The sequence below is a fragment of the Penicillium oxalicum genome, chromosome I, assembly GCF_001723175.1.
Source record: "Penicillium oxalicum strain HP7-1 chromosome I, whole genome shotgun sequence".
Taxonomy (NCBI): Eukaryota; Fungi; Ascomycota; class Eurotiomycetes; order Eurotiales; family Aspergillaceae; genus Penicillium; species Penicillium oxalicum.
In genome coordinates, this window is record NC_064650.1 from 1,942,864 (window position 1) to 1,970,625 (window position 27,762).

The 27,762-nt window shown below is 49.9% G+C and overlaps 9 protein-coding genes across 9 annotated transcripts; 5 read left to right on the forward strand and 4 right to left on the reverse strand.

Moving 5' to 3' along the window:
• Nucleotides 1–1,006: 1,006 nt before the first annotated feature.
• On the forward strand, nucleotides 1,007–4,008 carry POX_a00655 (uncharacterized protein; the record flags this gene model as incomplete). The annotated part of the gene is made up of 4 exons (XM_050109594.1): nucleotides 1,007–1,301; nucleotides 1,383–1,570; nucleotides 1,631–2,985; nucleotides 3,045–4,008. The coding sequence occupies 4 exons, from the start codon at nucleotides 1,007–1,009 to the stop codon at nucleotides 4,006–4,008; spliced, it is 2,802 nt and encodes a 933-aa protein (XP_049973362.1).
• A 666-nt stretch (nucleotides 4,009–4,674) lies between these two features.
• Nucleotides 4,675–6,084, reverse strand: POX_a00656 (uncharacterized protein; the record flags this gene model as incomplete). Its single annotated transcript, XM_050109595.1, has 4 exons — nucleotides 4,675–5,106; nucleotides 5,196–5,244; nucleotides 5,325–5,441; nucleotides 5,534–6,084. 4 exons carry the CDS (start codon nucleotides 6,082–6,084, stop codon nucleotides 4,675–4,677), a joined length of 1,149 nt encoding a protein of 382 aa, XP_049973363.1.
• A 1,306-nt stretch (nucleotides 6,085–7,390) lies between these two features.
• POX_a00657 (uncharacterized protein) lies at nucleotides 7,391–13,456 on the reverse strand (the record flags this gene model as incomplete). Its single annotated transcript, XM_050109596.1, has 4 exons — nucleotides 7,391–10,091; nucleotides 10,148–12,905; nucleotides 13,098–13,137; nucleotides 13,268–13,456. 4 exons carry the CDS (start codon nucleotides 13,454–13,456, stop codon nucleotides 7,391–7,393), a joined length of 5,688 nt encoding a protein of 1,895 aa, XP_049973364.1.
• A 119-nt stretch (nucleotides 13,457–13,575) lies between these two features.
• Nucleotides 13,576–15,190, forward strand: POX_a00658 (uncharacterized protein; the record flags this gene model as incomplete). The annotated part of the gene is made up of 2 exons (XM_050109597.1): nucleotides 13,576–13,877; nucleotides 13,948–15,190. The coding sequence occupies 2 exons, from the start codon at nucleotides 13,576–13,578 to the stop codon at nucleotides 15,188–15,190; spliced, it is 1,545 nt and encodes a 514-aa protein (XP_049973365.1).
• Nucleotides 15,191–15,752: 562 nt separating this feature from the next.
• POX_a00659 (uncharacterized protein) lies at nucleotides 15,753–16,383 on the reverse strand (the record flags this gene model as incomplete). Its single annotated transcript, XM_050109598.1, has 3 exons — nucleotides 15,753–15,902; nucleotides 16,001–16,237; nucleotides 16,330–16,383. 3 exons carry the CDS (start codon nucleotides 16,381–16,383, stop codon nucleotides 15,753–15,755), a joined length of 441 nt encoding a protein of 146 aa, XP_049973366.1.
• Nucleotides 16,384–18,365: 1,982 nt separating this feature from the next.
• On the forward strand, nucleotides 18,366–20,597 carry POX_a00660 (uncharacterized protein; the record flags this gene model as incomplete). Its single annotated transcript, XM_050109599.1, has 6 exons — nucleotides 18,366–18,400; nucleotides 18,464–18,487; nucleotides 18,550–18,830; nucleotides 18,893–19,037; nucleotides 19,125–19,774; nucleotides 19,843–20,597. 6 exons carry the CDS (start codon nucleotides 18,366–18,368, stop codon nucleotides 20,595–20,597), a joined length of 1,890 nt encoding a protein of 629 aa, XP_049973367.1.
• Nucleotides 20,598–21,611: 1,014 nt separating this feature from the next.
• On the forward strand, nucleotides 21,612–22,232 carry POX_a00661 (uncharacterized protein; the record flags this gene model as incomplete). The annotated part of the gene is made up of 2 exons (XM_050109600.1): nucleotides 21,612–21,757; nucleotides 21,884–22,232. 2 exons carry the CDS (start codon nucleotides 21,612–21,614, stop codon nucleotides 22,230–22,232), a joined length of 495 nt encoding a protein of 164 aa, XP_049973368.1.
• An 878-nt stretch (nucleotides 22,233–23,110) lies between these two features.
• On the reverse strand, nucleotides 23,111–24,988 carry POX_a00662 (uncharacterized protein; the record flags this gene model as incomplete). Its single annotated transcript, XM_050109601.1, has 6 exons — nucleotides 23,111–23,655; nucleotides 23,733–24,082; nucleotides 24,151–24,276; nucleotides 24,356–24,440; nucleotides 24,511–24,658; nucleotides 24,725–24,988. 6 exons carry the CDS (start codon nucleotides 24,986–24,988, stop codon nucleotides 23,111–23,113), a joined length of 1,518 nt encoding a protein of 505 aa, XP_049973369.1.
• A 1,726-nt stretch (nucleotides 24,989–26,714) lies between these two features.
• On the forward strand, nucleotides 26,715–26,873 carry POX_a00663 (uncharacterized protein; the record flags this gene model as incomplete). Its single annotated transcript, XM_050109602.1, has 1 exon — nucleotides 26,715–26,873. One exon carries the CDS (start codon nucleotides 26,715–26,717, stop codon nucleotides 26,871–26,873), a length of 159 nt encoding a protein of 52 aa, XP_049973370.1.
• Nucleotides 26,874–27,762: the final 889 nt, after the last annotated feature.

Below are 27,762 nucleotides of genomic sequence, written 5' to 3' on the forward strand. Positions count from 1 at the left end.
GAAACAGCCTGATGTTATTCCAGCTCACAGGTGAGGAAGGGCTAAGGTGTCACGTAGCCATTCGCCGAGGCCTGAAATAGTGCCCTTATAGTATCTGCAGCGCCTCAATTCCATTGGATCCAGGTCCAGGTGCGAAGCGGCACCACTTCAGCGGGCTGGTCTCATCTTATGTCTTTAGAGCAGCGTATAATTGATGGATTCAATTTCAGAGTATATCTTCACTCCCCTACCCATAGGTACCAGCTGATTTACGAAAAACCAACATGGAAGGCTCTCTCCATCCGACTGCACAGGTCCCGTCGTCCGATCAACTGGAAGGAGCCCGATCGATTTTGATCATAACATCAATGATTCAAAAGCAGACTGCCCAAGCTGGCTTATGTCTCGAGGAGGGCATGGGTGAAGTTCAACTTGGCGCATCCATCCTCATTGAAGTGTGTCCAGCCATATATAGATTGAGGTTTGCAGCACTATACTACAGACTGGTGGGTGTGACCTACAAAAAACCTCCAGCAGGCACGATATTTATTGCTGGGATACCTACATGATGAGAAAATGATTAATGAGATTAGTCTGGTGAGCCGGTAATGCCTTGGATTCATCTGCTCGCGCCTTTCAACCAACACTCTAGCGCGGGCCAGTTGCGATAGAGGAAAGCAGACGACTGACGTCATTCTCAATCAGACGAATGATCATCACGTGAACGCGTGTCTGGCGCGACTTTTCGTGTTTCTTGGCGACTTTTCCCGATTCTTCACAAGTTGACACAGCGTTCCATCGGCGGATGCCGTCATCGGGGTTCCGTCCTTCTCATTGGTAGAGAGTCGACGACGGCTCGCGTGCACCCAAGTGTCTTCCATTGGAGTTATGCTAAGGGAACATAGTCTCATATTGATCCTGTAGCTTTCGTTATTCTCATTGCCAGCTGAGCATTGTACAGTCCCCCGGATGAACTCTGTGTAGTTTAGCCATACGTCTCGAATCATTGCTGGCAAGCATTCGCAAAATGCCTCGCTCCTCAACGAAACGTAAAGCCGAAACGGTGAAGCCGGATACGAATGGTCATACTCTTGACGACGGCCCGACACCCAAGGCAAGTCGTACTGATGAAGTCAATGGACTATCAGTCATCGCAGGTCAGAGATTTGGGCAGCCGGCCGAGTATATTGATCTTGAGAGCGAGAATTACATTCCTCTCACGCAAGTTGCCGGCGAGGATGAGGATGACGCTGGCGCCGAGGATCTCGTGCAGTCAACCCAAGGCATAGATGAATCTTCGGAGTCCGGATCGATTCTGTATGGTACGTCAATCGTATTGCTCTCCAACGGAGAACTCTCCATTGTCGTGTTCAAGGAAGGAAGAAACTGACTAAAGTGGATAGGCAAGATCGATGGAAAGATCGTAGGAGTTCGCTTCTACAGAGGAGTGGCCACTCTGGGTGAGCATGTTGTTCTTAAAAGGGAGCCCAATAATCAGTACGATCGCAATGCCATCCGTGTGGACAACGTGATGGGTGCTCAGATTGGGCACATCCCACGAGGCATGGCTGCAAAACTGGCTCCCTACATGGTGCGTAGGGCCCCCTTCAGGTCTTTCTCTGGGCTGTGCCAGGCGGCTGACCTCTGGTAGGACTCGCACGATCTCTCTGTGGAGGGGGTTTTTACGGGTCATAAAGGGCAATTTGAGTGCCCAGTGCAGCTTCGACTCTTTGGAACTAATGATCCAGCGCGGCGAGAGGACCTCAAGCAGCGGATGCAGAATGACAAGCTACCCGTGAAAGAGTTTAACCAAGTCCAACGAGAGCAAAAGGAACAAGAGACGCAGCGCGCTCAGAAAATCAAACAGTCTGAGAAAAATGCTCGAGCTATGGCGCTTGGAAAAGCCGCTCAGCAGTGGCAACTGAATGATAACGCTGCGTTTGTGAACTTGTCCACCCCCACGGGACTTGCTGAAAGTCAGAGTATTGAACAGCTTCTCGACGAAGCCATCTCCTACAATCCCCGTGATATTAGCAAGGTGGTTGAATCCTTCGGTCAGAAAGAGGCCGATCTGGAGAAGATGCCCATGGCCCCTTGCCCGCCAGGCCTATCGACCGAGCTACTGCCCTATCAAAGGCAGGGACTTGCATGGATGATCAGCAAAGAATCTCCTTCTCTGCCAGCGCCAGGCTCGGACGCCATCGTCCAGCTGTGGAAACGTGATGGATCCCGATTTACCAATATTGCAACGAATTATTCCACTGATAAAGAGCCACCACTGGCAAGCGGCGGCATTCTCGCCGACGATATGGGTCTTGGAAAAACGATCCAAATAATATCTTTGATCATGGCCAATCCTTCACCACGAACCCCAGCTTCCAGCAAGACGACTCTCATCCTCGCTCCCGTGGGAGTCATGAGCAACTGGCGAAACCAGATCCAGGACCACACTCATAGCGCGTCTGCGCCAAAAGTTCTCATCTACCACGGATCAGGCAAGAAGGAAAAAGCTAGACTTGCCGAATATGACGTGGTGATCTCCAGCTATGGGGCGCTTGCCATGGAATTCGAGCCCAATACGAAGACACCCGCCAAAACAGGAATATTCTCTCTGCATTGGCGACGCGTTGTACTGGACGAAGGTCATACTATCCGTAACCCTCGCTCCAAGGGTTCACTCGCCGCCACAGCCTTGCGAGCGGACTCTCGTTGGACATTGACTGGCACCCCGATTATCAACACCCTCAAGGATCTTTACTCTCAAGTTCGCTTTTTACATTTGTCGGGCGGTATGGAAGATCTCAGCGTATTCAACAGTATTCTGATTCGACCGCTGGCGAATGGAGAGCCGGAGGCCCGCTTGCTTCTCGAGGCCTTGATGGGCACCATCTGCTTGCGTCGCAGGAAAGATATGAATTTCATCAATTTGCGACTACCCGAAATGACATCGCGTGTGCTGCGGGTGAAATTCCATGCCCATGAGCTGGAAAAATACAATGCATTCCAGTAAGTGTTCAGTACGCATAAATCTCTTGTGGTGATGATTGGTGCTAACGTATGTCCAGGAACGAGGCCAAAGGCGCTCTACTCGAATTCAAAGACAAGGAAGGCAGCTACTCCACATTATTGGAGGTCATTCTTCGTCTTCGTCAAGTCTGCAATCACTGGGCTCTGTGCAAGAAACGCATTGACAAGCTCATGGGAGATCTTGAAAAATGGAAAGTCCTTCCCCTCACACCAGAGAACATGAAGGCCCTTCAGGATATGCTGCAAATCCAGATCGAGAGTCAAGAAGCGTGTGCGATTTGTCTCGATAACCTCGAGAATCCAGTGATTACGGCCTGTGCACACGCCTTTTGCCGTGGGTGCATCGAGCAAGTCATTGAGCGACAGCATAAATGTCCGCTCTGCCGTGCAGATATCAAAGACACGACTGGCCTCGTCTCTCCTGCAGTAGAAATGGGTGAAGATGCCGAGACGGCCGTTGCTGACCCAGAAAACCCAAGTAGCAAGATTGAGGCACTGATGAAAGTCCTGACTGCGCATGGCCAAGCCCCCGGTACCAAGACCGTGCTCTTCAGCCAATGGACCTCTTTTCTGGATATCATTGAGCCGCACCTTCAACAACGAGGGATCGAATTCGTACGTATTGACGGCAAAATGCCATCGGTTAAACGCGACAATTCGATCAATGCTTTCACACACAACCCGAAATACACCGTCCTTCTTGCTAGCCTCAGTGTCTGCAGCGTTGGTCTCAACCTTGTAGCGGCAAACCAGGTCATTCTTGCAGATAGCTGGTGGGCACCCGCCATTGAAGACCAGGCCGTAGACCGTGTTTATCGCCTCGGTCAGAAACGTGAGACTACTGTCTGGCGTCTCGTGATGGAGAACAGCATTGAAGAGCGTGTTCTCGACATCCAAGAGCGTAAGAGACACCTCATGCTTACGGCATTCCGGGAGACTGGCAAAAAGAGGGCCGAGAGTACAGCGACTCGCATTGCCGACTTTGAGACACTTTTGAGTTGAGTTGGTGTGAGATAGAGTCAATTTGGGTCAAAATGTCAATATTTTGTATACATAGACCATCTCTTGCGAGATCCCGCTGTGGTTTTTTTTTTTTGGCCTGCAACATGCTATTCCCAAAAAAGACATCTCGAGTTGGCTGTCACTCCCACTCACTCTGCATACATCAGACCTTTGCAGCTCAGACCTTAGAAGTTGGGCAAATTTTCCGACAAGGCCATAAATGCACCTACGTGAGTACTTGTTTGGAAGCACCGCGAAAACGCAAGGAGCTATCCTGCATTCCAGGGCAGCCTGCTCTCCAGCCCTCGACACCAGAACAAGCGAGAATTGAAAGATGGAATGGGTAGCAGGGTCGCGGGGGGCAATGATCAATTGAAACGCTTCGTCGTACTACACATGGTGCAGCACGCAGTGGAATGCTAGTTCAACCCTTCAGCATTCCAACAAGAGAACAGAACGAGCCCGACCGTACTGATGTTACGAATCGGGACCTTATAGACTATGATCTGAATGTTACCATTCTTCAAGTCCCGTCGGGGCTGATTTCAAAGGCCTGTCAGTGGGACGTCATGGGAATTCAGCACCAATTAATTCCAACTATTTGGTCTATGTACCCTACTTTGCAGATATGACTTGGCCACCCCCATCGGCCCAGATTCAATCGATCTATAGATACTTCTCCAAATCCATGACCGTCACAGTCACCTTGTTGGCAGATCCACTCAAGACTCCAGCCCCGTTCACGAGCAAATACCTTCCCTTGCCTTCTGAGAGAATTCGCAAGGATCGGGTATAGCTGTGCGGCTCTGGAGATTGAATCTCCGTCCACTCACCCCGGCCTAGATTCTTGTTGATGAACAAAGTACCCTGGGTCCCGGAGCTGGCAATGATAGTTCCGTGTCGACCACCATATGGAGTCCACACCACATACGGCGAAGAAGTTGGCTGAGTGCCGCTGGAGACGACCAATTTGTGGTGTTCGGCGGCGGCGAACGATTCCGGGTCGGAGGAAAGCCGGTAGTAGATTGGGAAAGAGTAGTCGGATGTGTTGAAGAAGGAGCCGTATTCATAGATGTAGATGTATTCCCCGTTGGGAAGCTAATTGCAGTGGGGTTTAGTTTGCGAGTCTGCTCAGATAGATGCCCTGGTCTGAGGGGTCATGAAAGGTGCAAGTAAACTCGACGTACCTTGGTCACAATAGGCATCCCCGGTCGATCAGTGTATGTGGGGTACGCACTTGGTACACCGAATTATGTTAGTTAATCTGATGGTGATCATTTCGCAGGCGGAAAATCTGTATGAATGGGAAATCTTACACATCATCAACGACGGGTCCCCACGACTTCAGATCCGTCGAGACTTGGTGAACGAGTTTCTGTCCGTAGGTGGCATTATCCCGTTGATCCGAGTAGTAGCAGATCAACTTGCCCTTACTAGCGAGCCATGAAGAGATGCGTGTCAGCTTGCTGTAGGTCCCACTCTCCGAGATCGCGCCCCCCCGAGGAGGTAGATTCGGGACACTCACTGAGCAAACAAAAAGGGCTCCCAGACGGGCGTCAGCCCGTTATTTGGAAGTGCCTCCCCTCCAGAGGCAATGTGGCTCACAAACTTCCAACTCGCCCCGTCGTCCTGCGAAGCATAAAGATCCAGCTGTGTCGTCGAGAGATCGGTGGGTATACTATTGCCCGCCAACAGTAGCGTACCCTTCTTGAACGAGCCTACGCGCTCAGGGAGATAGTACAAGAAGGGCTGATAGCGCAGCCCAAGGCCGTTGGCCGTATCCTGGACCTTGGAAACCTCCGACCATGTCTTTCCCAGATCTTTGGAGCGGTAGATGGGGAAGTACACGAGTGGTGGCTCGGGAGAGTAATTCTCCCATGTCGCCAGGAGATCGCCGTTGGGGAGCTGTTCGTTGCGGGCGTACAGTGTACGAGGAATGTTATAGTCCGAGGGAGGCGTAAATATGGTGGTTTCTGCAAGAGCCGATGGTGATTTCGAGGATAAATCCCTGGGAAGAGTGGCTGCCGCGGCAGCTCCCCCAGCCAAGAGGACGAGAGTGTGGACGCTGAACTTCATCGCGATTCAGCTGAAATATTTATGATGCGATAGCCCGTCTCCAAGGGTTGACTACTCTGTGGAAGTGAATTGACCTCATGCGCTCTTATAGTACTCACAGTGCCAATCAATGACCCTAATTCGACCCGTCCATGCTCACCTTGGGTGAGGTCATGTCATGCATGCATGCTCTTAGCCTCATCCCGCCGGAGTTTATCCACGTCGATTTGTGGAGGAGGGGGGGCCAAGTCATTTCCATCAATGGCGGGACTGCAAACGAGAAGATCGCCGGCATGACGCCTGCAAAGGGTAGGCTGGTCGGACGCAGATCATCCAGTAAGAACCTAAAGTTTGTTCACCATCAAAAGTCGGTGCTTACGGACGACGGAGCCATTGTGAAGTTGGAGGTTCTGGAGTGAAGAGCCAAGAACCTCGGGTACATTCAATGTCGGAGTTTCGGGTAATTAGGAACACCACCTCAACTCAAGCTGCAAAACATCTTGTTAGGCAAAATGTGGGGTTCGAAATTGTCGGCATTATAATGGAGAAAGAGAAAAAAAAGAAGGCTCACAAGGTTTGGGGTGGGAAGATGGATGAACTTCGGAACAAGTTGGGGTTCTTGACAAGACCAACACGCTCTCACCCAAGTTCCACAGTCTCGTTGTCTAGTAGACACATGGTTTTCCGGTGCGTCGGATCAAAGAAGAATTTACAGGAAGACTGGATAAGGGATTCATGTCTTCCGCCTCTGATCTACAGGCAATTTCCTTGCCGCGGTCTCTACTAGCTGTCTGAACATCGAGAGACCAGGGAGGCATGACTCTGTAGGTCTAGAAATACCAAGACAGCAGCCGAAAGCTAGGCGAAGACTAAGTCAAGACCCTTGTTAGCGGTGTGATCCAGTTCAAATGTGTCGATGATTCGTTACGATCGACTTCCAAACGTTTGCGTGCTAAGTGTGGATTGCACCCGAACAATGGTTGTTTTTTTTTGTTTGTTTTTGCCTTGGAAGGAGATCTGATTCGAAGACAAAGGCGTCACTCGGGTCCGTAAAGTGAACTAGCAAAGCCAATCCAAAACATGATAGTTCGCCCAGAGGCAGGAATCAATTCCAACTGGCCTCAATGATAAGAGGCCTGATGATGAACGGCCGGAGAGTGAGAATTTTTAAATACAGCTAAGAAGTGGTGATCGCGATAGGGGGTATCAATCGTACTGGGAACAAGAAAACAAGAATGAAAAGTAACGTCATACAAGGGGTGAAAAAGGTGCAAAGAGTACTTGCTGCAAACAAATCACGAGACTGGGTAAGACATGAGCAATTGCCTTATTCGATGTCACTGTCGTCGCTGAAATCCAGAGTGAAGCATGTGTTGAAGTCCAGAGGCGGATTCGCGGCGACATTTGGAGAGAGATGGTCCCGGTTGTGGGGATCATCGCCTCGCGCCGTTGACTGATTTTGTGCAGACGCCTTCGTCTCCCATGGGTAATTCGGAATGGAAGGGTCAGGAACCTCAATCGCAGAGGTCGTAAGCGACTGCCCAGGTCCGCTTTCCTTCTGCACCGCGGAAGACCCAGCGCCAAGGAAAGAGCCAGCTGTATTATCTCCCGATACTTCCCGGACAAGGCTTTGGAATAGCTTCGCGGCTTCTTTCGGGTCCATAGCCGAGAAGTGTCGTCGGCTCAAGTCAACAGGCTGGCCCGTGTGAGGGCGACTGGTATCATGGCTTTGCAAATTTCGTGGTCCAGGATTTCTCAAGTCAACTTCCGGTCGTCCAGCAGGAGCATTGGTGGCCGGTGGAGGCGGCAGTCGATGACGGTCTTGAGAGGACAGGTGTGAACGCACAGGTAGAGTCTGGCCTGGCGCTGGATGCAGCGAAAGTGGCGATTCATCATCAATCACAATTACTTCGTTGCCTGCTGGAACCACGAATGCTCGTCTGTTGTCTGGATTCGCGGTTAATTGCGGCGGGTCGGGGTGTGGCTGGTGAGGAAATTGGGGCGGCTCAGTGTGCGAAAGACCTCCAGAAGACCCAATCACGTTAGTGGCAGAGGGAAATGGTACGAGTTGCATATCGCTTCTTCTCTGAGTACTGAAGGGATTTTCAGTAGCAGTGCTCAGAGGGCCGAGTCCACGGTTGGGGGGCCCAAGAAATCCACCAGCCGGTCCGATCAGCTGAGAGGGTCTCGTTTGTTGTGGCTGGGGGGCCATGGCTGCTGTCGACCGTTGCAACCGTTCTTGAATCTCTCTCTTCCTCATCTCTACCCGATATGCTGCTGGATCAGACCGTTTTAGACGCTCCATTGCGAGTTCATCCTCAACTTGACGGCTTTCTTCCATGGTCAGGCGATCATTTTCGTTGTCGCGAATGTGTGACAACTTGGCATTGAGGATGATATCACGGTACTCTCCTTGCAGCAGCCGATCAAGAACTTTTGCATCCCATCCAAGTGCCTCATGCTCATTTTGTTTCTCCACATCATGCACATGAGCAAGATACGTGGCCGTCTTGCGGGAGCTCTCTCGAACAACGGTTTTCTTATCCACCACGCGGACGGCAAGCTGTCGCTTGTAGACGGCATTGTTAAAGATAAACTCCTCAAAGGTGCCCCCAGCCACGAAGCGATAGACAAAGACAGGCTTCTTTTGGCCCAGACGATAGGCACGCCCTACGGCCTGCTCCTCCCACATGGGATTGAAGAGGAAATCGAAGATCACCACACGGTTTGCACCGAACATGTTGAGGCCAACTCCACCAGCACGAGTCGAAATCAAAAAGATGCTGACGTTGCTATCAGAATTGAAATTCTTCACAGCTTTTTGCCTCTCAGACCCAGGTACACTTCCGTCAAGGCGCTGATAGGACCGGCCACGTTTCTTGAGCATGTGGTCAAGAAAATTCATCGTCGGGATACTTTGAGTGAAGATGAGCGTTTTATCGCCAGCCTCGGCGCAGAGATCAAGGATCTTATCCAGCAGTGTTGCCCGATGGGACAACGCAATATCTCGAATGTCGGGGTATTTTCGGAAGAGATTATCCATTCGGGAAGCCAAGTCACTGGGAAGGCCCGCTTCTTGAATGGAGTCCGGTAGAATCGATTGAGACTCTTCTTGATCTCTCAATCGATCGGCCAGCTTTTCGTAGAATGGAAACGGGTGATTGCAGCAAAGCTGCATGATGGCAAGCCATGACCACAGCCTCATGCTGGCATCCGTCTGGCCAGATTGAGCGCAATCCACAAACAAATTGTAGGCGTCTCTTTGCAGTTCCGTCAAAGGGACCGTAATCACAAATTCCGTCTTAGGTGGCAAGTCACCGGCAAGGACAGAGGTATCGGCACGGAGCACTTTAGGGGCCAAGATTCCGTTCAGAAGCTGCAGGGCGACCAAACTCTCTCGTTGTTCCATTCTGGTACTGTCAATGTAAGACCCTGCCTGGATGGGTTCCATGAACTTCTTTTTGAAAGTTGCTGGATCCTCTAAATAACCCGGCGCAACCCAGTCCACCATTTGATAATATTCAAAGAGCTGGTTGGACAGCGGGGAGCCCGTCAAAGCAATTCGGCTCGTTGACTTAATTTGGGAAACTATTTGTGAAATAGCCGATTTGCCGCTCTTCAGCCGGTGAGCTTCATCTGCGACGACAATGTTGGTTTTCTCAAGCAGACAATTCTCCACGTATCCATGGTCTTCGGTACTTAGAATGGCGGGTTTGTTGAGAATGAGAATCCGGAGCATGTCGTAGCTCATGATGAGCACACCACCATTCCTGTCCCATTCTCCAACCACGTCCAGCCTGTCCATGACCTGAAGGTCCCTTCGTTGGTGACGGGTAGCGATCTGCAGGATGGGCCCCAGGTTGTGATCGCTGGGCATCCACATGTTGAACTCGTCCACCCAATTCTGAACAACAGAAGACGGGCACAAGATCAGGGTTTGGGAGCGGTGGAACCGCTTCGGAATCTGTTTTCTAACATTGGGGTCCTCAGAGATAGCTGCGGCAGCGATCGTTGTGAGAAGTGAAACGCTATTCAGCGGTTAGCAATTACACAAGGCCAACGATGTGAGTCAGCAGAGGCTTACACTTGAAATGATTTCCCCAAACCCATGACGTGGGCAAGCAAGCAACCTTGCTGATTGTCCGCCTCAATCAACTCTCGCCACATGAATTGGATACCAGTCAACTGGTGAGGCTTAACGAAGCGCCCGAGTTGGGGATGCAAATAGATCACTGGTTCTTTGAATGTCACTGCTTGTTTTTCAGGGTCACTGTTGCTTAGGCCTTTGCTTTCGAGTTGCCTTCTGAGTCGCTCGCGGGCTCGTTCCTGTATTACTTGGCGCCTCTGAGCGTCCTTCTGCATATTGCTCAGTGGCCGTGAGCTATGGGACTTCGATCGCTCTTTTTTGCTAGGCTTCCTTTTCCTCTTGCGAGCTTTTCTGTCAGGAGCTTCCGCTTCAGAAGGACCAGTATCGGCTAGTTGAAGAGGTCTCTGTCGACGAATCCAGACTTTGTAGGACAGATAAAGGGTTTTCAGCCTGTGAAAAAATGTGAGGAACATCGATAGATCCAGGTCCTCAGAGAGAGCATCTAGAGCTTTCGTCAACAAGCTCCTTTCGATGCCCGCAGACTCCAACATTTTCCCACTGTGCCAAGAAACGAAGTAGGCAGCCAACCGCATCCCTGGTTCGCTCTCCTCTTCAGTTCTCTTGTGAAAATGAGATTGATTTTGGAGCATAGCACTCAGTGCGGCGTCAACTTCCTCTATGTACACAGGGTCCATGAGGTCTTCCAAATACTGCCCAAAAAGCTCATTCTTATCGGCTGGGAGAAGCGACAATTGCTTCACCAGCACCCAAAGGCGGTTTCCTGCGGAATCAATCATGTCCCAGCTCATGTCCGAAACCATGTCAAAAAGATCGATGTCATCCAGACTCGGGCTAGCCTTTATAGCCATGCTGACTGACGTTAGCAGTCGGTCCCGCGAAGCAGCGGCAGCAGCATTATCATCATCATCATCGTCATCATTGATTTCGTCTTTCGAGTCGGACAATCTAAGAGTGAGATTTAGCTCTGAGGCGGGAGAGCACTTATCGGCCGGGTTAAGAGGCGGCGTCTGTATCATGTCCAGATCCATGTTGACATCAATATCCCGGGGAGAATCAGCCGAGAATGTTGAATTTTGATCTGCATCCTCAATCTGCACAAGGTCCACATGATGGGATTTCTCAGAAGAGGGCGAGGATGAGTCAAGCCGCATGACATCAAGAATTGGAGGACGAGGCTGCGGGGTTGAATGACGGTGATCATTTGCACTGGGCTCCTCGAGAGAAGGGCGATGCCTGGTCTCGTCAGGGGACTTCTGGTCATCACAAAGGTCTTTGCTCATCATTCGTTGCCTCTTTTTCACAGAGGAGGGCTCGTTACTCTCGTCGGCCAAGAAAGAAGACTCAGTCTTTGCATTGGGATCCAGGCTCATGGACTGAATGGTTAGCCGGTGCTGGATGTCACACCCAGATTCCGGAGATGATTCTCCCCCCATAGAGCCGTAGTGAACAGAGGAGGCTTCATCATCATCCACGATCCAATCGGATTCTAATTCAGAAGTGACCGCGGAGCTGGATCCAGAGCCCAATGACTCCTCGTCTGCATCGAGAACACGCCGTTTTCGAGGTTGAGATCTCCTGGGCAAGGGGGTTCCTGGAGGCGGACAGGTAGGCAATGCAAAAATGTCCACTTTCCACTTTTGCAGACAAATCTCATCGAGCGTCGGTTCCATGACACGGCAACCGTCATGCAAGGCGGTAGACGATGTGTATCCGGCCTCGATGAGCATTTTCTTCATGGCCTTGAGCCGGATGGCCAACCTCTGCTGAGTTTTGAGCGCATCCTCCCTGTAAGCCGTCCCAGCAGCCTTCTCATGGCCTAAGTTCCAGACCAAATTGGCGTTTTGCTGGTGCTTCGGCCGTTGTTTCTCCATCCAAATCTTGCCGTGCTGCTCAATAAAAGCTGAGAAGACATTTTCACATTCTGCACTTGACAATTTACGCTCTGTAGCCCAAGGAACATCTACATCCTCAATTTCCTCTTCCTCTTCCAGCTCTTTCAGAGTTTCTTCGTCAAGTTCGTGGTCAGACTCACCGTACAATGGCTCAACTTGACCGTCATCCTTGTACTTTTCGAGCAATTGATCAAAGAAGTCTTTGCCTTTGGAGGTATCCGGCCGACTGGGAAGTGAAAATGGATTCACGTGATCCGTCAAATCTTCCGTGATGATTAATTCACGTGTAAAGCGAAGCGGAGTGGAGAGTGAGGCACCGTGATCTTTGTCCTGGTGCCTAGATCCCGTTGCAGTGAGGACCTGATCCTCGGGGAGAGCAGACGGTGAGGATGCACGGTGCCGATCTTCTAATGATGACTGACCGGCTTCACGGAAGGCATCTTCCACTTTTCGGGCCTGTAATTCTGTCACCAGGGTTGGCGCAATCCTGCGTTTCTCTTTGATGCCCGTAGATGGTGGCATCGTGTTGGGAACAGCAGGCGGAGGGGAGGCTCGTGATTGAGCGGAAATGGAAGGTGTGCTGGAGAAGGAATTGGAGGCCAGTGAGTGGTCTGGCTGTCCGAGCAAGAGAGACTGAGGAGCGGTGGAAGAGGGGGTGTCGTGCTTGAGTTGATACTTATGAGATCGAGACCGTAGCCACTTGATAGCTCTAAGCAAGCTGCTGCGGTGGCCTAAAGATTTGATCCCAAGATCTTCTTTCAGTGCCTGGTTGTCGACATCATTCAAGAGCACTTCCCCAGTGATATCATTATCACAAAGAGCAGGCTCAAGTGTAGAACGATCTGGTCTTGGAGCAGTAGGAGAGTCAGTCCACGGAGCTTCCTGTGGATTGCACAAGAATGCAACAACTTCTGTGACTCCCCAGTCCATTGGATCAGAGTTTTCCCTGGACATGATCGAAAGAATCCAGCGGGGGGCCTTTAACAGTCAGCATATTATTGAAGACTGAACATGCGTTCTTAGGTGAAACTTACCGCAAGTGCTGGCCCCCGTCGCGTAGCCTTCTTTCAAGCCCTAATGAACCAAAGTTCCGCGTCAGAGAGATGTGAGTGCTTCTGTACTTATGGTGCGTGTAGATTCATGAGTTACGAAGGTTGTGGCACTCAGAACGCGTGTGATATTCATAAAAGAAAGAATTGATTACCTTTTTCGACAACATCGATATTCTGCTGGCCTTGAGGGCGAGCGGTGGAGCGATATAAAGGCGGGTGGATGGGCGGTCGGACGGGCGGTCTGCACCCAAGCTCTTGATACGCTTCTTTGCATGCTTCAGTTTGCGGGATGTGCCGAAGCAGGTGGGGTTAGGTAGCACGTTAGAATGCTGATAAATCATGGAGGGGCTCCGGCGATAAAGCTGTTGGAGAATTGAGCTGCTGCATCATGCCGCGATGATCTTCTTGTATGATCAAATCTTCGGCCACATCCATTCTACAGACTGTTCGACCCAACGTGATGAGCAATTCAGCCTACATAAATTACCCTCCAGCGCTGTCTCCCGCGCAGCAAGAGTACCTAGTCACTACAGCAAAAGACTGGGCAATTCAAAATGGTCTTGCAGTGCGGCCAAATCCCAGCGCACTCCCGGAGGGTGCCGACTCGAATCGTGTCTTAGCGACCAATGCCCCGATCACACTGTTTCCCAGCCCCTTTCCGAAATCATGCTTTGAGGAGGCTCAATCCTTGCAAACGGCCTATAATCAGTTGTACGCGATGATCACTTGCGACGAAGAATGGCTTGGCAAAGTCATTGCAGAGTGAGTCTGCCACGCGATCTATAGCAACCTCATCAATGGCCCGAGACACTCATTTGGATCTCTCATGCAGGCTCGTCGATGTCGACGACTTTGTTGCAAATCTTTGGAAAACACACTTGACCGTCAAGAAAGAAGGGTATACTCAGAATCTATCTCTTGGCCTCTATCGATCGGACTACATGGCCCATGTCTCATCTAATGCGGCTCCCACCTTGAAGCAAGTCGAGTTCAACACAATTTCTTCATCATTCGGAGGATTATCGGCATTGGTCCGACAACTGCACACCGAATTGCTCACATCACCGCCAGGCAATCCAATCAGCTATCCTCCCCACCCTCTTCTGGAATCCGGGGTACCCCCCGAGAACACTTCGGTTGAGACTCTCACGGGAGGACTAGCGGCTGCTCACAAAGCCTATGGACCTTCAAAATGCACTCCTGCGCATCCTCTCTGTATCATTTTTATTGTTCAGGATGGGGAACGCAATGTCTTCGATCAGCATGCCCTCTCGAGGAGGCTGACAGCGTTCCATCAGATTCCCGTATTCCGTGTCCCAAGCAGCAAGGTGCTAGACCAAACTTCTGTGTCTGAGTCAACCCCAGCTCGACCCTTGACTTATCGTCCTCCCCATTCTCCCTCATCTATCTTTGAGGTTACAACTGTTTATATGCGGGCTTTCTATTCGCCTGACGACCACACATCCAGTCGTGACTGGGATGCGCGAGTGCATCTGGAGCGGTCTGCGGCTATCAAATGTCCCACTGTGCTTAACCAGCTAGTTGGGTGCAAAAAGGTCCAACAAGTCCTTGCTGAGCCAACAGGGCCCGATCATCTTTCTAAATTCCTTGCTGGAATGGACCCCACCATGATCTCCAGGCTACGCGAGACGTTCGCTCCGCAATACGACCTCTCGGCTGATGGACAAGGTCGTGAGCTCGCACTTAATCCCGAGACAGCTCTGCGGCATGTGCTGAAGCCCCAGCGTGAGGGAGGTGGTAACAATATCTACAAAGCAGATATCCCAGCCTTCCTCAAATCCATGCCTGAGAGCGACTGGAAAGGATGGGTTTTGATGGAAATTATCAATCCTGCCCCTGATGCAGAGAATGTGGCACTACGAAACGACGGAGAAGTTCTCCGTGGTAACGTAATCTCTGAGCTCGGCATCTATGGCACGATCCTGTGGGACACAACAGGCAAGATCTTCCACAATGATCAAGGTGGATGGTTGTTGAGAACAAAGGGCAAGGAAGTCAATGAAGGGGGTGTGGCAGCTGGATTTTCCAGCCTCGACAGCGTGCTGCTTTTCTAGATTTCGATGGTACCGAACACAGATAGATTATGTCATTAGCCACCACTTTCTCAGCACGTTTAGGTGCTATTGCCCCGTCCCTTGTCACTGGCATCAGACAATATAGAATCGCCGTCGATCCTAAGTATGGTATTTATTTCTCGTATATCAGCCAAAACTTGAATCCGCCCTGGTTCTTGCAAGATATGCGGTCATCGTATCAATAAGAATAACGGCAGCTTCTTTGTGCAGGAAATCTCAGGCAAGTTGGATATGGTGTCAAGTAAAACTAGGTATTTTCTCTCACCGAGTATTTTTGCTACAAACTTCAGGTTCCGAAGATCATACAGACTTCAATATGCTCAGGATCAACCTACGTTGTGGATAAGGCATGGACAGTGAGCATTTTCTGGGCCATACCATCGGAAATTATAGACCGTGCCTTGCAAAGAGACATGGCGCCTGTATATTTATGGCTTCTGGCATTACTGAGGATATCATAGACTTCAATTCCTCTTCTCCCTTCGGTTGACGGGCGCTCAAAAACCTTGAATGCGACATGAAATTTTTTCTAACAGAGGAGTTAATTATTGATATCTCTGTCTGCGCGGTTAAGCGCAGAGTTTTCACTTTCACTTGAGCGGCCTCTGATTTCAAGACAAAATGTGCATCTGAAGACAATGAAGTTAAGAAATGAAGCCTTGATCAGGGCCTTGCCAAAGTAGATAGCGCCCTAATGACAGTTTCATTCATTTAATTCCAGGTTCAAGTTCGATAACGCTGTCACAAAATTTGATTTATTTCGACCTACACTGCTTCAAGTTTGATTACCTTATTGTCAATGCTAGCTTCTGGGCTTCGTGGAGCTGGTCTCCGCAGTGGTAAAGCTATGTGCCAGGATACGGGTAGTTGCTTGCCGTCAAGAGTCCATGGGCGCGGGGTGTGGGAACTGCTTAGCAGCACTGTCTTGAACTCGGTCATATCCGCCTTTGCGATAGTGCTAGTCTTTCTTTTCGTGCCTGATACACGCTGAGTAAGGACTTTAGAGTCCATTGGATCTGTGAGATCCTATTTCATGCCTTGAAGTAGATTCTCAGTCATGTACCAGAGACAGCACTCTTTAGATGCTTCCGGAGCAGTAGAGTTGGGTTCTACCTCACTAGCCCCATAATTAGCAATCCAGGATACCCGGCTGTATAGACATTCAGGGACATGAAGAACCTCTGGGATATGTAGGGTTTTAACAGATAGATTTGTTGATGATTTTATTAACAGAAGTTAAGTAAAGACCAGTCGTCCTGACAGTAACAGAGCCTTTATTTCTCTTCGTGAGATTTCAGTCTTTCTACCGTGTTCAAATTTAGCTTCCTTCTCTGACTAGTTCCGCCTGGCGCTTCCATAGGAACGAAAAATAAGGTGAGCGGGCATGTTCATTATGACAATAGCCAGCCATCTTGGTGAGAATAAAGTCTATGAAGCTTGTTATTTTTAGGTATACAGGTCCTACTTTTTTTAGTTTCAAGTTTCCTTAATGAGTTTCATTAATCCTTCCGGCAGGATCGAGTCGTCTGATACCTCCGCTATAGTAATAGCCAGTCGCCTTAACTCGAATGAATGTGGTCCCAGAGCGCATGCGGGAAGGCATGCGGGAAGGCATGCGGGAAGGCATGCAGGACCAACCGTCTATAAATACCGTTGCAGGACAAACCATCCTAACAGATGGTTTGGCTTAGACTTTTAACCTAATAGACAAACCAGTGAGCAACGGCACGGTGAATTTAACGAAGCCTATATATCTTATTATTTCTGGGTATAAATGTCATAGCTTTTTTTTATTTTAAGTTTCACTGCTTGATGAATTCTATCGCTCTTTCCCGCACTGAATCAAATCATCAGATACTCTCGTCTTAACAATAGTAAGTCATCTTACCTCGAATGAAGCCTGTATATCTTATTCCTCTCAGGTATAAAGGCCCTACCCTTTTTAGTTTTAGGTTTCCTTACTTAGTGACCTTTATTACTATCCCCCTTATGATCGAATCGTCAGATACCTTCGTCTTGATAATGGTAAGTCATCTCAACTCGAATGAAGCCTATATATCTTATTATCTTTAGGTATAAAAGCCCTAACCCTTTTTTAGTTTTAAGATTCACTACTTAATAAACTCCATAATTCTCCCCCACACGGGCTCGAGTCTTCGGATACCCTCGTCTTAAAAACGGCTAATCGTCTTAACTCGAATGAACACCATAAATCCTTTCTTTAGGTATAAAAGTCTTACTTTTTTGATTTTGAATTTTCCTAATTCTTGAATTTTACTACACTCCCCCGCGCGGGATCGAGTCATCGAATACCCTCGTCTCAAAAACGGTCAGTCGTCTTAACTCGAATGAATATCACAAATTTTATTATCTTTGGGTATAAAAGCCTTGCTTTTTTGATTCTGAATTTTCCTACTTCTTACGATTTACTACTCTCCACCGCACAGGATCGAGTTATCAGGTACCCTCGTGTTAACAGTGGTCAGTGATCGTAACTCGAATCAAGCATATACTTCTTATCATCGCCCACTCAAGTCCGGCATTCTACACTACTCAGATTTGATTTCTTTACTTCTCTTACGTGATTCCGTTCCTGAAAATCTTATTCGGTCGATGTTCAGCCTCTCTCTGGCGGACGTTTCAAACGAGACTTATGATCACTAATCTCACATTCACACTAGGGTGTATCTGGCTAAACACACACGTGCCAAACGGCCTTGTGACTACTGCGTTTCAATGACTACCAGGTAACCCTATCTGCTAGCACGGATCTCCCATCGCAGGAGATCGTACCTTCCTTGTGTTGCTGGTGTTGTTCCTTCCCCTTCCGCTTCATACTTCCGCGTCAGTCACTCTCAATTTGTGATTCATTTCATCCCACTTTCACAACTTCTAACCATCCTACCTTCCTCTTCACCATCAATCTTCCAATAACTTCCACGGCTGCTCACAACATTTCATTTTCTCCACCCAACGTCTCTTTCTCAACTTCCACCAAGACACAGACACCAGGTAATTTCAACCCTCTGACACTCTAACCTTCATTCTTTCACTTCTTCATATCCCACCAATCCCAGTCTTGTCCTATGCCCATTCATGAGTCCCAACTTTACTGATAGTCCTCATCATTCAGAAACAAACCATCACGCTCAAAATGGCTACTGAACTTGACCGTGATGCCATCTCCCGGTAAGTCATCCTTCTACTGTTGACTTTGTTTCACATGGCTAACGAAATGTATTCACACTTTAGTATGACCGAAAATGTCACCGGGGAGTATGTTTCTCTTCTTTTATGTTCAATCTGGCGCAAAGATACAAAGTTGAGGATTTGTTTAGGATCAAAAACCCTCTGGAGGGTCTACCTCGGGAGGTGCTCATGGCCAACGTGGAGGCCTACGCCAGCGAACATGACTTGACCGACATCCTGCCCCTGCTCAAGAAAGGGGCTTTAATCGGTCAAAAGCCAAGCGAGGTGCATGGCATCCCCGAGATCAGCCAGGAAGAGGGACAAGTCCTCTGCGAAGAGGTCACCCGCCGCTGGCATCATCCACGGGCGATGTACTACCTCGTCATCCTCAACTCGATCTCAGCCGCTATTCAGGGCTGGGATCAGATCGGTATGACTCCTATGTATAAGCTGTACTTGATGTGGAAAACTGACCACTTGACATCTGAACAGGATCCAACGGGGCGAATTTGACCTTCGACAAGCAATTCGGCATTCCTACCGATCCCAAGGACTGTCTCGATCATGCGACTTGCACTCGCAACCAGTGGATCGTAGGATTCGTCAATGCGGTGCCCTACATCACGATCTGTCTCTTGTAAGAGATCTCGTCCCCACTCCCTCATCCGAGCCGAGTCGAGTCAATTTTACTTGACTGTTGAACAAAGCTAACCACTTGATGTAGGGCTTGCTGGATTGCTGACCCCCTCAACCACCGCATCGGTCGAAAGGGAACCATCTTCTTGGGAGCTCTCTTCAGTTTAGCGGCCCCGATTCTCCAGGCTTTGTCTCAAAATTGGGGTCAAATCACGGGTGCTCGTGTGCTCCTTGGGATCGGCATGGGTATCAAGGAAGTCACTGTCCCAGTCTATTCCGCCGAGAGTGTGCCAACCAACATTCGAGGAGGTTTGGTTATGGGATGGCAGATCTGGACAGCCTTCGGCATTTTCATGGGCACACTCGCCAACCTCGCTGTGGCCAATATTGGCAATATTGCCTGGCGTCTGCAGCTTGGTTCTGCCTTTATCCCTGCTGTTCCCTTGGTTGTTGGCATTTGGTTTTGCCCAGAGTCCCCCCGGTGGTTGATGACCAAAGGCAAACATCGCCAGGCATTTGAATCTCTGGTCCGGCTCCGCAACACTCGGTTGCAGGCGGCTCGGGACCTGTACATGATTCATGCCACGATGGTAGAGGAACGGAAGATGCTGGCGGCATCCGGATTCGCGAAGTCTAACAACGTATTTGTTCGATTCGTTGAGCTCTTCACTGTCCCTCGGCTGCGGCGTGCTGTGCAAGCCTCGGGTGTTGTGATGATTGCGCAACAGATGTGTGGCAGTAAGTCGGATTTCGCGCTCATGGTCAATGTTTCCAAGAACTTGCTAATCACATTATTTCACCCATAGTTAACATCATCTCTTTCTACTCGTCCACTATTTTCTCTCTCGCGGGTGCAGACAATATCCATGCTCTTCTGGCATCGTTCGGCTTTGGCTTAATTAATTTCGTTTTTGCCTGGCCGGCTGTGTGGACGATCGATACCTATGGCCGACGAACACTGTTGCTTTTCACCTTCCCGAACATGTGCTGGACTCTCCTGTGTGCAGGATTCTGTTTCTGGATCCGAGGTAAAACTGTCCAGCTGGCTTCGATTGCCCTTTTCATCTACCTCTTTGACGCGTGCTACTCGCCGGGTGAAGGTCCTGTTCCTTTCACGTACTCCGCAGAGGTATTCCCACTCTCTCATCGCGAGATTGGCATGGCTTGGGCTGTCGCCACGAACAATTTCTGGGCGTCAATTTTGTCGTTGACAGCCCCGTACATGCTCCGGGCCTTCAAACCTCAAGGAGCATTCGGTTTCTACGCCGGGTTGAATCTCATCGCATTCTGCCTTATTTTCCTTTTCATGCCGGAGACAAAGATGCTTTCTCTGGAAGAGCTCGATAACGTTTTTGGCGTGCCGACCCGCACCCACGCCAAATACCAACTCACCAAAGTCCTTCCATGGTGGATCCGGCGATACATCTTCCGTCGGAAAGATGCCGTCTGTCCTGAGCTGTACCACCCGGCCCAAGCGATTGAGCTGCAAGAGAATGTGGGCCAGGATGTTGGTAGTGTCAAAGCCGGAGCCGGTGCGATGAGCACGGAGGTTTCTGCTTGATGTGATGTGTGTGGAAATGAGTTGCAACAACAACTCTAACGGATGCAACCTACTACGTACTTTCATCATTATGTCTTGCCAGCGTTGAGCCAGTAAAGATTATGAGGAGTCAGCTATCAATTTCATCATTTATTGAATGAGTTTACTAAGATTGAGTCTTCATCAGCCTCTGAAGTAATGTGTTCCTTGGTGCGCTCCTTGATGTCCATCGTTTGAAGTGTAGAGCTACTTTAAAGGTCCCTCATGTTTCTTCCCAGCCTCACCCTTTCTCCTCTTTCAAGCACGTACCTTAGTCAGAAATACAATGAGTCGCATTTCCTTACTGCGTCTCGTCGCAGACAGACCCAAATCCCCCACTGGATGTCTATACAGCCTCCATATTCCCTGCTACGTCAAACCAAGTGCATCAGCTCGGCGGACCGGTATCGTCGCAGTTGGAAGCAACCGTGTTGAAGTGTCCGTTGCCGCCGTGCCTCGCGACGGGGCTGCCAACAGGGCAGTGTCTCAATTGATTGCGGAGGCGAGTACTTTGTGACCTGACAGGAGAAAACTCAATGGCACCATCTGCATTGAGCACAGAGAGAAAAAAAGAAAAGGGAGAGTAAGGATATCGCTAATACCACAAGCTTTTGCAGGTTCTACAAGTGCCCAAGTCCACAGTCAGTGTACTTCGCGGGGCCCGGTCCCGCGAAAAGACTCTTTGCATTTCAGAACTTGCAATTGGCAACGACACAGAAGAACTGGTTCTGCAGCGAGCACTCCAAAAACTATCTGAAGCAGCTAGATCATGATTTGGAAAAGAAAAGAAAAAATCAAAAGACTATGACAAGGGCCAGCTTCATTCTAGCTATCTCAAATCTTCCACCACCGTCACCGCGAAGAAAGCTTGAGCCTTGTGAATCCCGTGACTTTGTCACTCCGCTCTTCCGCGGCTCTCTTCAAGGTCCAACAATCTTTTTGTTCCTTGACCTGCTCGCGCTTCAGCCCCGATCCCCATCTTCTTCAACTTTCAAGATGGCAGAAAGTGCAGAGACACTGGCCCACCCACAAGCTGGCAAGGCTAACTCTATCACACCAAAGCGCAAAGTACCAGAAACCACATCCAGCACCATCAATTTCACGTCGCGCAACCCGCCCTGGACCTATCTCAAACTTCAGCTGTAAGAAGTTTTCCAATCTACTGGCTCCACCATTTATGCTCTCATTGCAAGCCGGCACTTGAAAGAAAAAAAGCAAAAGGGAAGCTTTCAAACTGAAACTGACATTGCTCTTATTGCGATACCTAGTATTCCACAACCAGACGCCCCCGCCCTCCAGCCTCTCGATGAGCTCTCAGCCCGCACCTACATCTCCTCCGCACTCTCGCAATTCCTTGGCCTCACGGGGACCGCAATCCCTATTGACATTTTGAAAATTGAGCCCAAGGGAGACACGACGTCTAGTGGCACAAGTCACAAGTATGACAGTGCCTGGATTCGAGTGCCTCGCGACGACGGGGCTGCTGTCGTCGCTGCGATCAGTTCATGGATTGGAGGGAGTGGGAGCGCATCGGGAGCTGCGCTCCGGATCTGTGCAAAGGGGAATTATTTAGGGGCGCTGGTCGCTGGATCAGGGCAGGACTTGTTTGTTCCTTGAATATTGAGGGATGGAAAAACAAAAGAAAAAATTGGGTTGAGGATGTCGTCCTCTCTTGCCTTTTTTTTTGCTGGAAAGAATACTTGTCCATATTAGCACTGGTCTGAGTGTCCTTGCTGGCTATTCAACTGGTAGCTTTGGGGATTTCTGTGTCAGATTGGCAACTCGGTCACTTGTTGGCTGGTTTCTCTGAATCTCATTGCCCCCCATGCATGACCCACGCCTTCGTCGAGGGTTGCAAGGCCTGAATGGGACTGAGAAAAGAGCACGGGGTCTTTGGAAGCTGAAGAGGTAATTAGAACGGCTTTCAGCAAGGGTCAAGGGCAACACCCGATTGGTCTTGTTTATCCGGCAGTTCAGACCAGCCCGGAACTTTCGGGGTCGACCTCTGGCCTGCATGCATCAGCCCTTCGGATTGAATGGTAACGGCAAATCTTCCAGTCCCCATGACGATGTGTCTCATCTTGAGTGCAAGACGAGGTGCGAGAGCATCGTGTCCGTGGACTCAGTCTATCCCACCACCGGGGCACTATCGGCGGAATCTTATTATTGCAACATCGACCATGTCTTACGGGAATACGCTACTACGCTCAGGCCCATTACGGGTGATGGAATGGTGGGGGAAAAGAATCATAGGCAAAACAAAATCAAGTCTATTTTCGTCGGGGTTTCTTGATGTGATATCAAGGCTGCCCTAAGCATGTACAAACAACGCCATAACTCTCACGCTGTGATCAATATCCATTCAACTTGGTCCTCGCGTCTTCCAATCTCGTTTTCTTTTCTTTTCTTTTTTTTTGCTTCCACTCTGGCAATTTACGCTCATGGAACAATCTGCCACAAAGCGAGAAGTCATCTGAAAGGCATTTTGAGAAAGTTCAAACAGACTGCTTTGTCCTCTCGGTAAGGCTCATGACCGTGCAAGAATCTGACCCATTGGAAACAGTGTCGATGGCAGTGCTCATTGCGGAGCCAGTCGTCACCTTTGAGCGCAGCGCAGCACGAATATCCTCCTTGCTGCGGGCCATCCACTCGCCATAGCTATTTTGGCTCAGCGGGAAGAGGACGAGGTTCTCGGGCCGGTCCATGAACTCGTTCACATTGGGAGGAGGAGCCGCGGTGATGATATCGAGCTCGACGGCAATCTGTCGGCAATAGGTGTCGAGGGGAAGATCGTTGACATCGTGGCCGAAGGGGTTCTCGATTTCGCTGCCGATGGTGGCGAGACCGATGATGATGTATGCGGCCACCATGGAAGCGGGGATTGTGACCCACTCCAGGGACCTGTAGAGCTGGAAGGGCAGGACAAGGACGTAGATCCAGGCGATTTGAGAAATGGCAATGCTGTATGCGGCCGGTAGAGGAGTGTCCAGCACACGCTCGGTTCCGGTCAAGACTTCATTCAGGGTGGACATCATGGTGACTTGATAGCAGTTGTCAGCAATTGATCGGGAATACTGAGGTAAGCCCCGTGTGTGGCTCAGAGGAATTTGGACTCACTAGCTTGGCTCTGGTGCAGGCCGGAGACAAGGGTACCATTCGCCACAATCGAATCCACGTAGGCGGACAGGTGGTTCAGGATCTCCAGTGGCAGGTGGCCCAATGGCTTCTTGGACCGCTTGATCAACTTGCGGGGGTTAGACTCAGCAAACGGTACGCCGAGATGTTCACCGGCAGACTTCCACAACGACTTGGGACGGGGCTTCAGGGCATCACGATCGTGCGCATCGCGAGCAAAAGTGTCCAAGTGACCAACCAATCCCGCAAGGTCTCCGTAGGCAATGTCCGGCTCGAAACGAAGCTTGTGCTTGAGGGCAACGGCGAAAGCAAGAATCAGATTCATCGCAGAACTGGAATGAGGTCACCCGTCAGTCAGTTGACACGCGCAGTGGTCCGATATTGAGTAAATGTCACATACACTTTGCGAAGAATGTCCACCTTGCCTTCTTCATCTTCACGTTCCGCGACGTTGACCCAGATTGTACGGGCCAAGTTCCGGGAGGTTTGAATGAGCTGGGCCCAGTATTTGCGACCATCGGCCCATCTGGTGTTTGACCTTGGTGTCAGTATACAGTAGAGAAGTATACAGTAGAGACCATTGTTCAAGAGCGACTGTCAAGTACCTTTCATAAGCAGTCGAACTGCGGAACGACAATGCCAAACCCACCACGAAACCGAGCACAGTGAGCAGGATGTTGTTGATGGAGACTGTTGTTTAATGCGGTTAATCAATGAGTTGGAACGAGCCATCCGTTGCTGACGAGGCAGGCACACTCACTGTCACGGCCGAACTTGCAAATGCAGGTAATGGCAGTAGCCCAGCCGCCAACGATCAGGAGTGGCACAATCATCTTGGGGGTCACACTGCCATGCATACGCATAAAGATTGGCCACTTGGAGTGCTTGTCCATGTCACGGGGCCCTTGCTAATGAGTATGAAACAGATCATGTTAGCACCTTCGACTTCATCGTCACGGGTCGGGCTGGCGTACAAAGTATCGCTCCAGTTCACTCGAGTCGGTTCGATGAAAGTGGAATTGAGCTTCTCGCGAGTTGGCCAGATTCTCCATGAAGGTCGGACGAGGTGTGAGTCTTTCTCCGGAGGCCTGCTCCTTGAGACTTGGCGATGCATTGTTGTCGGTGTGGGGAGCAGCATGGTGACGGGGACCGGCAGTGACGGGAGCAGCGCCGGTACTATCACCAGCAGCCATGGCGGGAGTCGCCTCGGGGGCTGGAGCGGCGTGGCCTTCAGTCATGCTGGAGAAGGGGCAAAGAAGATGGCGAAATATATTTCAAAGAAAAAAAGGAAAGGAAAAGTGTGAAGAAGAATCTGACAGATGGATGCGGTCGGCTGGTACACAAGGAAAGTGAGAGTGTTCAGTATACCCCCGAGCCGAGCAAACCAATCGGTGAATCAATGACAGACAATTAGGAGGAGAAGAGAAATGGTTCAACGAGAGTCGATAGTTGAGGAGAGTTATGGAAATGTAACAGAATGAAAGTAAGCCAAAGAAACACGGCAATGAAGGAAAGATGAAGAAAAGAAGAGAAAGGAAGAAATTCTGGAGAAGAGATGATGATGTCTGGGGGAGGACAAGGAAAATCTGAAACTCGCCCAAGCCATTTTCTCTTCATGGCAGTTCTCTGCGTGGCCGTTTCATCCATGTCGGATTTCCAGCGAATGGAGGCATCTCATTTGGGGGGGACTCTGACAGGCCTAGACGCCTCTGCAGAACCAACCAAGACCTTGTGCCGTCGTTAGCTCCAATTGGGCCTCTGAAGATGCCCCCGATAGGCTCGAATAGGCTCGTCCGGCGCGAGACGCTGAGTGGCCTCGTCAGACCTCAGTGGGGGTTGAGGCAGTGAAAGGCAGTGGAAAAGGGCTAGAGCGCAAAGCCACGACGAGAGTGGATCCTCATGGCGGCCAGCGCAGCAAGATTCAATTGAAGAGGACTGAACGAGGATAGGGGGCGAATGGTTAATTTTAGCCCGGAAGATCGTTTCCCTTAGCGTTGACAACGCAGGGGAAGGTGCAGCCTTTACGATTGCCGTTTGACGTACGCATGTCGCTTGTGCCAAAAGGACGCTTCAAAATGCACGATGACGAGGGGTTGGTGGCGTGCGGGATTGAGTAGACGACAGTGATGCGATCGATCAAGGATGGGGGGAGGAGAACGTGCACAGAGAATTAAATCGATTCGCAAACGGCCAATGGAAGAGTCCCGTGACCATGACACGGATACAATAGAGAAAGTCCCTTCCCAGTACTGTTCCTGATGGCATGAGGGATTAATTCACTTTCTAGGTACTGGTACTGAAATCGACCTGATACAAAATCGGAGTTGCCGCTTTCAGCTGCTCATCCAGTCGGGTCAGCCCGAAATCATCGGGACTGAAAAGGGAAAAAGGAAAAGGAGAGACCACTGGCTTCTCAAGTGGTACCTGGTCAATGTACAGTCTTGCCAAAAAAAAAAAAAAAAAAAAAAGAAGGAGGTTTAACAATGTCAATTTGCTTCATCTTCTTTTGCTCTGGCTTGCCCTGTGAGGTGTGGGATTCTAAGTTCCAATTTGAAAGTTCCTGGTCAAAAATTTCCGTCGTGTGTAGATGACAGTACTTCTAGATGTTATTGGTACCAAGTTACCAACTATCGAGTGGACAGTGCGGCTTACCCAACGCGAGGCCGGTACCTGACTGGCACACGTTCTCCAGTTGAACTCCGCAGGCCCGGCTCGACCCGCGGTGGGCGCGTGTCGTGGCCGTTGCTGGCGTTGTGCGGCGTTCAGGTGGCTGCCACCACCAAGTCCAGCCGCAGCACCAGCGCGCAAAGGTATGGAAATGCCTCATCTAAAGAAGCCTGTGATAAAATCTTGAACTATATGGATGCTGATACGTCAGGTCATGTGTGATCATACGTCCCCCTTGGTCTGATAGAGTCAGGATCAAGCTTTGCAGATACTCTGACCCACTTGCTGGAGCTAGCCATGGGTATGATTCAACGGTTCAGATCCACCAAGATTCATTTGCAATCGTCAAGGCCACACAAAGCATGTCAGCAAACAACCGTTGACGGCGGCTCGAGTCAAAAGGCACACTCAGTTAGATGTCTCCTCGCATCTATCTCAAGCGAAGATCAACCTTAATTGTCTCGTTCATGTGAGCATGAGAGAGTATGTAAATAAGCATTAGGTTGATTCTCCAAACCAAAAGGTATGACAACGACATTTCGCCCTGTCTGTCGGGTTGAGTTGGCCGCCCTTGGCTCCAGGTCAATGTGTCCTGCAACCAAAGACGACAGTTATTGCTCATAGTTCAGCTGTCACCCTCAATCTCACATACTTGGGTTTTCTGCGCAAACAGGCAGAATTTATAGGATACTTTGCACAAGGATCAGATCAAACACTCCAGGGCCCACCAAAAGCTATCTTGGACTGGGAAGTTTTGATTATTTGACTCACGGTACAATACAAATCGAGCCTTTCAAGGCAATTCTTGAAGTAGGCTACTTGTTCCAGGAACCTGGAACAGCTTTGTAATTTTTTCTCTTCTTTGTGCCAAAGGCCTGCTAGCATTGCCAGATCAACCACTTCTCCAATATGCGTAAACTTCTAGCCTACATCACTATCCGCGAACATCGTGCGCCGTCAGTGCTCCCTTCGACGATGATCCCCTGCAGCAACAATCGTACCCTCGGAGCGCATAGGATGACAACAGTCTCTGCCTTCACAGACCTTTGGAATCTGCAGTAGTGAAAAGCCCAAATGGCCCGGCTGCAAAGATCACCTCTGAAAACAACATCAGTTCTTCTAATAGTGATAGACTGACAAACAGAGCGTTTCATTTCACCAAACGTGAATTGAGCCCACCTAATGATGAGCACCATGGCCGCCACTCCAGGCATCTCCAAGTACACGACATCATTCGACTTGAAGCGTAGGTGCTAGAATTGCACAAGCCGAGCGTGATTTTTTTTAGAAAAAAATCCAAGGGACAATCAGATACTGAGTAGGAGCGGTGCCAATCTGGGGGAAG